The 12,222-nt window shown below is 38.0% G+C and overlaps 1 protein-coding gene across 8 annotated transcripts in view; it reads left to right on the forward strand.

Moving 5' to 3' along the window:
• The window catches only part of Bmpr1b (bone morphogenetic protein receptor type 1B), a 301,493-nt gene that overhangs the window by 266,719 nt on the left and 22,552 nt on the right, over nt 1-12,222 (forward strand). For 5 of the 8 annotated variants that reach the window (XM_085677630.2, XM_085677629.2, XM_087897521.1 and 2 more), the window contains 4 exons: nt 1,854-1,956; nt 2,463-2,565; nt 6,688-6,784; nt 7,752-7,890. In XM_085677630.2, the coding sequence (XP_085533756.1) occupies nt 1,854-1,956; nt 2,463-2,565; nt 6,688-6,784; nt 7,752-7,890 (442 nt within the window). The remainder of the gene's footprint in view (nt 1-1,853; nt 1,957-2,462; nt 2,566-6,687; nt 6,785-7,751; nt 7,891-12,222) is intronic. The other 3 variants (XM_085677634.2, XM_048456955.3, XM_085677635.2) reach the window with 1 other exon arrangement.

Here is a 12,222-nt window from a genome sequence, read left to right on the forward strand (position 1 = left end):
GCAAACAGGCTTGTATATTCTTAAAGCTTGAGTTACTCTTCCTAGTGTTTGTATTGTAAGTTCCCAGAAAATTTACTCTCTCTCTCTCTCTTTCTCTCTCTCTTCCTTCCTTCTTTCTTTATTTATAAATTGCCTTGATATTCATTTTTATACGCTTTGATTTTTTGCAATGCATTAAATCATCTCAGATATAATATTATGTTGTGCTACTATACATAAATGTATGATTGTGCTACTGTCCAAGAATTCCAAATACTTTACACAAATAAATAGTCTAAATAAGTAGAAAAAGCATCAGAATCCCACATGAGTCATATTTACTCACATTGTTTGGAGTGAAGGTTCGTCTTATTTATTGCCTTCAGTATTGTATGGTTTCTATTCTCAATGAGGTTTCAGTGAGTTGACTAAGAAGTTCCCAAGAATTTGAGCATGGATTGTTCAGAGGCAGTTTTTCTTCTACCACAATATTCACACATTTGACTTTAATCTAACACAGATTTATCACTGGCCCTTCCTAGCCATTCTTTAGTATGTTTCAACTCTGCCCTTCTAGTTTTTATAAACTGAGACATGTCAGGTCACTTGAGACTTAGGAACTAAGTAAACAATTGTAAGGATGTTGATGATAACTGAAGGGCTAATGCATGGCAGCATGCGGCTACCGCTAATGCGAGTAGACAGACCTACAAATCATGGCTAATACTGTTCTTGCAGCTTGGTTCCCATGACCTTTGAGATCTCCATTGTCATATTTGTCTTGGACACTGCACATGCATATGGATGAGAAGAGGATGAGAGATGTGGCTTTATACTTTATTTCTAAGGACTCAGATGGCAATTTGTGACTTCTATTGAGAATCCACAATATAAGTGCTGATTTATGAAAAGAATGTAGCGGTTTGCATGCAGTCCCGTAGATACCAGTTGCTGTCTTTGGTTTAGTCCCAGGATAGCAGATAACAAGTGGGGATGAATTAAGAGACCCTCCACTCAAGGCCTGATGCTGTAACTATTTCTATTCAACCTTAAGTAGTGGTGTTTTTCTCATCAAGTCAGTTCTCCCATTTGTAAAATGGGAATAGTATTTTCTTCTAATTATTGGTAAGAAAATTAAATATCATCAAACAGTTGAACATGATTTTTATTTGGAGAAACATTCAAGTTTAGTTATGCAAAGCCTTTCTTTCTATTGTCATTCTCATCCAAGTCCAAAAGCATTTGCTGCCCGGCTTAATTTTTGGTTGTGCCCTGACCACTCCCAAAGCAAATTACTAGGTACTATACCTTCACTGCACTGACTGTCAGGAGGGGCTAAGCTCACTCTTGCCTGTCCTCAACACCATGCTTTAGAGGGGTGTATTTCACTGCGCCTGCTAAGAGAGCCCAGCCCCTGCATGCACTGGCATAGGTTTCAGCCTTGGCTTACCACCACCCCCCAAGTGACATTTAGAAAATTACTAACATGCTCTGACCCTTAGTCTCCTCACAGAAAGATGAGAATAGTACTGTCTTCCTCAGGTTGTCTGTCTGGAAAGGTGATAGGGCCAAGATAAGTTTACTAAGAGTGTAAATGCCTTTTAATGGTAATTAGTGACACATGGAAACTTAGATCTTTCTCTTCCCTGAGTTTCTGAGTGAAGGAGAAACCATATGTTTTAAATGATTGGTACATTTACTTTCATAGATTCAAATATTGAGATGTTCTCAATAGTTTTCAGTCTTAAAAAAAAACAAGAATTCCAATAACTTTTTCCTATTTTGATGAAGCCAGTGGTATTAGGTTCATTTTCTTTTCCTAAGTCATGTGTTCTTTTTTTCTCACCTTCTCGCTGTACCTGTTTGATCTTCAGCACAGATGGGTACTGCTTTACAATGATAGAAGAAGACGACTCTGGAACGCCTGTGGTCACCTCTGGATGTCTAGGACTTGAAGGGTCAGATTTTCAGTGTCGCGTAAGGAAGATAACTTGAATTTACTTTGTAACTTATGTTGTCTAGTTTTCAAAACTATTCAAAGAAAATTAACTAATCTTTTTGTTATGGCTATTCCATGTTTAATAGTTTGTAAAATAATTGAAAATTCTCATTGGCCAATTCTCTCTTCATTTTCAAACTATTTTTTTTATTTTTTAAAATGAGCTATTAACATCATACTTAGTTTCCAATTTGACCTTTTAAAAAATCCTGATTATCTATTGCTTAAACTGAGTCTACATTATTTGTTTATTCAATGTACGCTGGTTACTACAAGTACAATAATATTTTATTGAAATAGAAATATTGCAATGGTACATCATAATTTGAAATATATTTCCCAATGGAAAGTAGCATTTTCAAGATTTTGAGCAAAATTATTCAAATTTTAAATATATTATCTAGTGATAATCTGTTAAATTTTAAATGATATTACATTGAAATTTAGAGGCAACCCACTAATAGCTATTTGCGTTCCATTTTAGGACACTCCCATTCCTCATCAAAGACGATCAATCGAATGCTGCACGGAAAGGAATGAATGTAATAAAGACCTACACCCTACTCTGCCTCCGCTGAAGAACAGAGGTAAGACGGGTGAGGGGGCGCTTCATATTACTGAGGATGAGCCCCGGACTTCTTCTCCTTGCCAAATTCATTGGCACCTTGACCATTCTTGCCTTCAGTTTATTTTCTCACTTTCCCGCTGCACCTGTTTGGTCATCAGCACAGACGGGTACTGCTTTACAATGATAGAAGAAGATGACTCTGGAAAGACTGTGGTCACCTCTGGATGTCTAGGACTTGAAGGGTCAGATTTTCAGTGTCGTGTAAGGAAGATAACTTGAATTTAATTTGTAATTTAGAATGGCTAATTTTCAAACATATCCAAAGAAAATTAACTAATTCTTTTGTTATGGCTATTCCATGTTTAATAGTTTGTAGAATAATTGAAAATTCTCATTGGTCAGTTCTCTCTTCATTTTCAAACTATTTTTTTAAATGAGCTATTAATATCATACTTAGTTTCCAATTAGGCCATCTTTAAAGTCCTGATTATCTGTTGCTTAAACTGAGGCTGCATTATTTGTTTATTCAATGTATACTACAGGAGCAGAGGGCTGAGGCAACATGACATCATTAATGTCATTAAACAATTATACAAGCAGATCCTTGCTTAGTGGCTGTGTATAGCTTCATTTTTACTTAGGATCCTTATCATTCTGCTTCTCTCCACCTCTCCCCAGAAAACTCCTGTTTGGAGTGCTTACACTGTGCAGCCAGGAGGTAGAGAACATAGGACTGCACACTCACTTCTTGAAGTTATTCAGAATTGGGATTTAACTAAATCTATTATGCCATTGTACCCATTCAAAAACAAAGACCTTATACAAGACCAAATAAAGATTGTTTGGTCTACCACATTTTTTAATTTTCATAACAGACTGAATTTCTTAAATTAATCGTATATTTCCAAAATGGGGGATTGTTTTAAAGTTTTAATTTCAAAGTTTATATACTTATAAAATGACGACTGTTGCATATGCAACTTTTTGGCACTGATATCGACAACAGCTTCTAGATTTCCTTTTTCTTCCTTGTACTAATCCCAAAATATAACTTGTAAATGCTGTAGTCCTAAGTCTTATATACATAAGCCAAAATGATGCTTCACGATTGGCTTTATTTCCTGAGAACATATTACCTACAAAACATAGTAGTACTTTGTATTTTTGATAACTTTTCATAAATATATTCCCACTTAAGTTTTGAAGTTTTTTAGATTAATTTCCAGGAATTCACATAAGAAGCTCACCATTTTCCTTATTACTTTTTCAAACAGTATCTGAAGTTTTAGGAATACAGAAATGGATGAAGAAAATATTGCTTACAAAACTATTGCTTGCTTATACTAAGGTATAAAAATTAACATATAAAAATTAACTTACATTTGGTCAGGAGTATCTCACTAATAGAGATAGATTACAGTTCATATTAATTATAGCTTAGTATCTTTTCGGTTGCTGTAATAAAATGCCCTGACAGAAAGAAACTTTGAAAAAAATGATTTAATTTAAAATACCAGAGAGATCGGGGCTGGGGAGTCAGGGGAGACAAAGACAGTGAAACAGAAAAGAAACTGAATTCGGGCTATCAAAACTCAAAGTCCACCCTCAGTGAAGCACTTCTTCCAGCAATGCTTTACCTCATAAAGGCTCATTAGCATTGCCGAACAGTGCCACCAGCTGAGGAAACTAAGTATGATGTAAAGCCCCTGAAAAGTGCCCCTAGATTTTGCTTTTTTGAAGTAGGAAACCCCTCATGCTCTCTCCTTTCAGAAACTGGGGCTCTAACCTAGTAGAACCTTGTCTCCAGGGCACCTCTCCTGGTGTTCCAATGCAGCAGAGCGGAGTTGCTATCAATGATGATGCACTCATGAACAGTGATGGACTTTTCAGCACATGGCTTGGCTGAAACCTTAAGTTCCTTAGTACCCCCTTTCTCCCCCAAACTGCAGGTTTTAAAATTTCTTTTGTCCCATTTGTTTTGTTTTTCCATTGTAGACAAGCATAAGAGTAATTAAGAATAACCATGCTATAGACTCCACGCTATGCTGCCTGAAACTTTGCCTGCCACAGATATTAGTCCATTCTTTTGAATTCAGCCTTACATAAATTCCTAGCACACAAGTAGAATGCAGCTGATTATTTGCCGATAACTTACATGAATGGCCACTAGCCTTTTGAATCCTTGCTCCCCTCTGAATCCTCTAGAGATGTTCCTCCAGTGTTTCAGGCTGCTCTCAACACTCTGTTTTCCAAGCATTCACAGAAATGGCCCCCTCAGCGCTGCCCACAGTACTTTCCTGTCTGAGGTTCTGAAGTCTTCCACATCCCTCTGAAAAACATCTTCGCCAAGTTCGCTGCGGAAGCAAATCTACCTTTCTGTCACCAATTTCTGTATTGGATCCTTTTCTGTTACGATGTAGACTATCCTGACAAAAGGGAGCTTTGCAGAGAAATACCTTATTTTGACATGCGAATACACACAGTTCCTTATGGTGTAGAAAGCATCACTGCAGGATTGTGAGGCTGGACATAATAGAGGTAGCTCGGTGTCAAACGGCAGGATAGCACAACAGCCTCAAAGAAGTGACCCCTGGACAAGAATCAAGGATGAACAGGAATTTACTAAATGGGTGAGACAAAATATTAAATAAAAATTAGAATGACTAATGTCAGCCAGGTATTATACCAAGTATTCCATTAACCCGTTTGAGTTCTACAACTCCATGGGGCATTTGGGGTGGATATTCCCATTTAAAGATGAAAAATTTCAGTATAAACGTGTAACAGAATTCAGTCTTGTTATGAAACAGCTGTCTCTTAGAGGGATCCCCACTGGCCTGCCGAGTTCTCAGTTGGTTCTACTCCCTGAGAAGTTGCAGGGACAGCAGAGGTAGAAATGTGCTATCCCGGAAGGGCCCCAGGTGATTCCCTTTTCTTCATGGATGTCTGGAAGGGTTTTCTTCCAGGAATATTTATGTTAATACTCCAAGTGCAGACAGTGACAGAGTAGCGTGAGACTAGCATGGCCATGGAAGCAGAGGTTCATTGATAAGGATCAATTGTTCATAAGCCAAAAAGTAGACAGTCGACTTGACGGCAAGAGACGGTTACTGGGGAAAAGGAAAATACAGATGAATGCTACCTTTAAGTATAGTGCTTACTGGTGAAGAAGGACTTCCTTCGGTCCTTGTGGTTTTGTTCCTGTCATAAGTCAGAAATGTAATGAGTAATAAACACATGCTTGGCAGTTCACAGTGTAGTCTGTGCTCGACATCTGTAAAAAGGTAAAGGGAATCTGAGTTTTAGCAAAATTATAGCATCAGAGTGAAAAAATTCTGGGTTTACGTACTGAAAATTAACTGTGACCTTGTGGTTAGATTTAATTTTATTAGAGAAATATTCTCTTGGATTCCTAAAAATGTAGAGTTGTCCTTAAAATTAGAAAGATAACGTAAGCTGTGTTTTTCAGTATAAGCAAAGATTCCAGACTTGACATTTATATACAGAACATAGAAGAAAGAAAAAAATGCAATTGTAGACCATTTACTTTTAAGGACCTATAAATTTTTTAACATATATTAAGCAATGTGTTCTGAACAGTGTATGTGCTGAGTTTTACTCCTGTTTGTGGTAGGCTTTTAGACAGTATTTTTGTATCATATATATGTGTGATATATATAATTTACCGCATTTGAGGAGGTCTTATGCTTTACACTTATCAGAAAGCAGCTTTGGGTATAATGAATATAGATTTGTTTTTGTTTCCTATTCAAAGAATATTCCAGATGCCAGGTGAGAAGATCGTAGAAACCCACCACCTAACTCTGGAATACATGTGAGCTCCTGCTTGGCCGTTAGGCTCAGGGACACATTTATTCCTCATATTTCTCCTGTGGTTTTAATTCTGTGTCAGGTCAGTTTCTTCCATAGCAGAGTCCCGTGCTGTTGAAATACACATCTAGCTGAGTGGATTCATCATAGCTAAGCATGCAGTTTTGAGTACATATGTGTTTCTTCTCACAGCATGTTAAAGTTGTTTTTTTCCCCTTGTATTTTGCTTATCATGTTTTAATGAAACTTTGCAAAAGAGTTTATTCCTTTTAAGTAAAAACGTGTGCTGTTTTGTGGCTTTCCTTTTCAGATTTTGTTGATGGACCGATACACCACAAGGCCTTACTCATCTCTGTGACTGTCTGTAGCTTCCTTTTGGTCCTCATTATTTTATTCTGTTACTTCAGGTGAGTAATAGACACATGGAGTTGTGCACTCAGACTGAGATCCCTACACTTTTATTTTTTACTGCTTTGATGTCAGGGTTTTGCATCACAGCTTTCTTGCCCACCCCCCCCCCCCCCCAGATCTTAGGTTTATCTGAGAAGATCTATTACCATTGACAAAGACTTACCGCAGTGAAGCTATAAATAGAGGCCTGTCTCATTTCAGACATCACAACCTCTCAGATAAAGTTTTCATCCCTAAGGAAACAGGGATAAATGGAAAATTTAGTGATTAGTTATGACTTGGATTTAAGACTAAGCAAAGAAGCAACCGTATGGGAGTCTGCGTGCTTTCAGTAATTCCTTCTTTCCCGACTACAAAATTCCTTGAGTATTAGAGCATTTATTGAGCAAACATTAAAATAAGCTAAGTTTAGTTGTATAAAAGTTTTTTCATCAAGAACTTATTTTCTACTTTGTGAAATATAAAGGTTTTAAATGTCCATATCATTTGAGCATCCTAATATTCACCCATAACATTCTATGAATACATAAATTAGTTGACTGAGATAAATTTTTGAAGACTTGCAATAGCATGTTGTAAGCTTTAGCTTTATGTCATGGTTATTGAATGGCCTTATATATTTTCTTATGTGAAAGAGTCTCTGTGCATACTTTTGTAAATGAAAAATTTGTATATTTAATTAACTGGGGAATTTAAATGCATCTAGGAAGTGGATATTGGAGCTACTTGGAAATGTTAACAGAATACAGTCTGCTGTATAGCAATTGAAAGGCATAGAAAAGAAAAAAATTGTCCATGATTGAATGAAAAGCAGATAAAATTTTCATCTCAAAGCATTCCAAGGGTAGCAAATAGCATTTGATCTTATGTTTTACTAAATTCCATGATTAACGTTTGTGTGTGATGTTTTATATCTGCCATTGCATTCCGGGTCTTAATACTATCTCTCTCATCCATACGTAGGTATAAAAGACAAGAAGCCAGGCCTCGATACAGTATTGGGCTAGAGCAAGATGAGACTTATATTCCTCCTGGAGAGTCCCTGAGAGACTTGATTGAGCAGTCTCAGAGCTCGGGAAGTGGATCGGGTCTCCCTCTGCTGGTAGGAGAAGAATATAACACGAATTCCGAGGAAATGTGTTCTGAGGGGAAATGTCAGTTTCACCTTGCTTACAGAGCAGTAGACTCTGAGCATACTCTGTACCCATTAGGCCTCCGATCTTCGATGTGGGGCTTCCTGATAACACTTGACATACTGAGGGTGAGGTTATTGTTCTTTAACATAAGTGTCTGGTTACAGACCAGACCCTCACACATCCTGATCAAGAGTGAGCTAGACAAACATTAGACGTTTTCTGGAAGAATAGCATTACTGTACTTTGATATGGCTATTGAAGGCAAAAGTATTACCACCAGCATCTGCGAAGAAAAGCGGCTGGATTTCAGCTGCAGAGTGAGCTTTCAGGTTGACTCTGAGCCCTCCATTCTGGAGAAGTTAAATTTCTGAGAGTCAGGACTGTCAACTCTGACAAGAACATCTTCAAATCCAACCGATTCATTCCACATCCAAGTCACATGACTTGGCCGAGAGAAGTGTTTCATTCTTTTATAGACCACTGAGTAAGGTTGTTGAAATTAAGGAAAGATGTTTTTAATAAAAACTAATTTCCTTAATGAGCATTATTATTTTAGAGAGAGGTGAGGTGTATATGAATATGTGTGGGTATGTACGTGCAATGATCAGAGGCAACTTGGAGAAACTGGTCCTTCACTGTTCAGTTATGGACTGAATTCAGTCTCAGTGGCAAGTGCCTTCCCTCACTGAGCCATCTCGCTGGCCCCTTAGAAACTCTGAAGATTGACTGTCAGGCTTCAGGTCCTGATTCTGACTTGCATGTCTTCCAGGATTGTTTCATCTGACAACTTTGTATTTACTTTTATGGACATTTAGAGATCACATGCTTGTGCATGGGCAGTCATGTTAGTCTTGATAAGCAGAATGGTAGTACTTAGAGCTTTAAAAATTGCCCAGGTTCTGATGATGAAATTGTTTTTGATTTTTATGATTATTAATTCATTAATTTCATTAATTCATTTGTAGCAATTCTAATTACAGTGTTTTTAACTCTTTAGCACTGTATTTTTTTTAAAGTACAAATAGTGAAACCCAATTGGTACTAATGAATTAGTTGCTTCTGCTCTTGGAGTTCTAACTGGTTTGAGTTTAGTGTCTCCTAACTCATCTTATTAAGGTGTCGTTGCCTTTCTATACTCCTTGAATCCTGCTTTTCACTTTTCCCAGATACAATAGTCTAACACCTCCCCTAGTCTGTAGATCTTCTTTTCTCGGCTTCATATGGACAGCATTTAAGCACCACCTGACTCCTGCTTTCTTCCTGCTCTCCTGCCTGCAGCCTGACCGCCAGCAATACCCCTGAGCAGCTGTTCTCCAAACAAAACCCAGGTCCCTATGTTTTCAAATGTAATCACTTTGTGGAACATTTCTCTAGTTTATGGCTCAAGACCTCCTTCATTTTACCTCTCAACACTTCTCAGTAATCTCAGCCTGGAGCCTAGGTACCTTTTGTCATTACATAATCCTTTTATACTAATGTTGCAGTTTAATTGGCAGGCCTCACTTGAGGGTTAGATATACCCTATTGTATTCTCTTCCTATCCTTTCCAGAGTCTCTCCAATCCATTAAGCAGGATGCTCAGTTATTTGTTTTGAAGAGCTTTTAGCTCTAGAGTTTTACCATCCTCAGGGATCCTGAGTCTATACTCTAGATCCCAGCCCACTACCAGTGTTTGGCTTCTCTCTTCATCTGCTCTTCACTGCTGCAGCAAAATACTTGAGAAAAACAAATTCAAGGGGTAATTCTTAATTTTTATTTATTTTTTCATACACAGTGTTGTCATCATGTTTTACCCTCCCCACCTCCTCCGTGATCCTAATTTCCTGCCCACTCAACTTCATGTTCTGTCTTGCTCAGAACACAAAACAAAGCGCAACAGAACAACAAAAAAAGCACAAAGCAAAATAAAAGCCCATTAAAAAATTCATGGTGTATGATTTTTTTTTTGCTGGCCAACTACTCTTAGGCATAGGATCTGCCCTGGACTGTGGTTGATACACCCAGTGACACTCCATTGGAGCAAACTGATTTTCCCTTTGCCAGTAGGAATTAGTCGCAAAAAGCTTCTTGGTTGGGGTGGGACCCTGTGTCCACTTTCTACTTCTAATGCTAGGATTTGGTCTGGCTTGAACTTGTGCATGCTGTTATAGTTCCTGTGACTTTATATGTGCATCAGTCCTGTTGTGTCTTGAAGACACTGTTTCTTTGGAGCCATTCACCAACTTTGGCTCTTACCATCATTCTGTCTTCTTTTCCACATGGATCTCTGAACCTTGAGTAGAGGGGTTTGTTGAAGATATCCCATTTAGGATTGAGTGCTCCAAAGTTTCTCTCTGCATACTGTCCAGTTGTGGGTCTCTGTGTTAATTTCCATCTACTGCAAGAAAAAAAGCTTCTCTGATGAGAGTGGAGTGATGCACTCATCTGTAATCATAGCAATATGGCATTAGGAATCATTTTTTTAAGATTTTCCTGTTGCAAAATAATAGTTGTAGGTTTTCCCCTAGGCCCATGATTTATCAAGTCTGAGATCCGTGGCCACTTCAGTGATGTCAGATGTGGGGTCAGTCTCATGGAATGGGCCTTAAATTCAATCAGAACGTTGTTGATGACACTCATTGCACCTTTTGTATCAAGGTATCTTGCAGGCAAGTCACTGCTGTAGTTTACAGGGTTTGTAGCTAGTCATTACTGATCATTGCCTTTCTTCTGATGTTGTTCTAGAACTGTTAACAGTATAGATTCTCTTGCTACATTGGCTGGTTTGTCCAAGCCAGAGATTGTCCTTTGAAAATATGTTCCTGTTGACTATTTATAGTAGCCCCATGAGATAAGAAAGCCATGTGATCATTAATGATGGAGATAGAGTCTAAGAAATGCATCTCTAGACAATCGTATTGTCGTGTGAACATTAAAGCATGTTTTCACACAATGTAATATAGCTCTATTACCACCAGGAAATTTAGTCTTCTAAGACAATCATTGTTTATACAGATTATGATCCACCAAAAAACCCAATATGTATCACTTGGCTGCATGAGAAATATATTAATATATTTTTGCATTAATTTAGGGATATAGTCCCAGTTAAGTCAATCAGTTAGTATACGGAGAAGCCAGATTCTAATTCAGACTGAGCCTCTATAGTCCATGTTATTGACACTCTTAACATGTGAAATATTAGTTGCGTAAGAAAATTGTATGGGTAGCAGCCTAAAAAAGAGGCTCCCAGGAGACCTAGATCCATGAAAAAGTAATATCATCTCAGCGTCATGGCTGTACTATCTAGTCTTAAGATGTGAGCTTTGAGATAAAGATTGAGAAGAGAGTAGTCAGTATCGTTAAGGGAATGGCTTTCTCACCTGATTGGTTACTTTTTTAATACAGTGGGAAATTTTAGTTATGGTAGTTTAATATCACAGATATATGCTGGTCTTTTTTTTTTATGGCAGATAGCCAAGATAGCCAGCTAATATAGAGAAATCTTTGTTTGGGCCCATAAGGCTAGGGGGTTGTGTGTGGTTGTTTGTCCTCTGGGTTTTGGCTGTGGTTGCACACTCAGGTGAAAACACATGATGGAACAGAACTACTTATCTCATGACAGGGAAGTGAAACAGGAAATTGAGAGACCTAAAGTTCCGTTTGTGTCCACATTCCCTGTGACCTAAAGAGCTCCTATCAGACCCCATGTCTTAACGTTCCCTCTTGCTCATCCTTGAACTAAGTGGGAGAGCAAACTCTGAACACACAGACCTTTGGGTGACACTTAAGGTAAAAATTATAGCAAATTACCATAAATTTTATTTGCGTACTCAACTGAAAGTTTTCTGTACCTGGATATTAAGCCTCTCCGCTGACACAGTCAATCAAATTGAGCCAATTAAAAATTAATAAGTCCAAATTTATCTGAGGAAAGCATTCCAGTGTGGCCCTAGGGGAAGAAGAGAAACCCACAAGAGAGAACCATGTGGCAGGTTGGGAGGCCTTGCCTAAAATAACCTGTAGGCGTGGGGTCAGGTTTGGGAGGGGTCGAACTACCATGAGGACTTTCTCAGGGAGGGGGTCTGGAAGGGCAGCTCCAGGACACTGATACTGGGCATGCTGAGGGCTAAAATGGAACTCCCCCAGCTGGAGATTGCAAACATCAACTTTAATAAAAAATGTTGAAACCGGATTTGAATAAAAAATTCATGTGCAGAAAGAGAAGGAGCTTTGGTGAAATAAAAAAACTGAAGTCAGTTTTTAAATTTCAAGCATATGTTCAAGTTCTTTGATGACATAATCTTAAAGTGTGAATA

This window comes from Myodes glareolus, chromosome 17 (assembly GCF_982192425.1).
Source record: "Myodes glareolus chromosome 17, mMyoGla1.1, whole genome shotgun sequence".
Taxonomy (NCBI): domain Eukaryota; kingdom Metazoa; phylum Chordata; class Mammalia; order Rodentia; family Cricetidae; genus Myodes; species Myodes glareolus.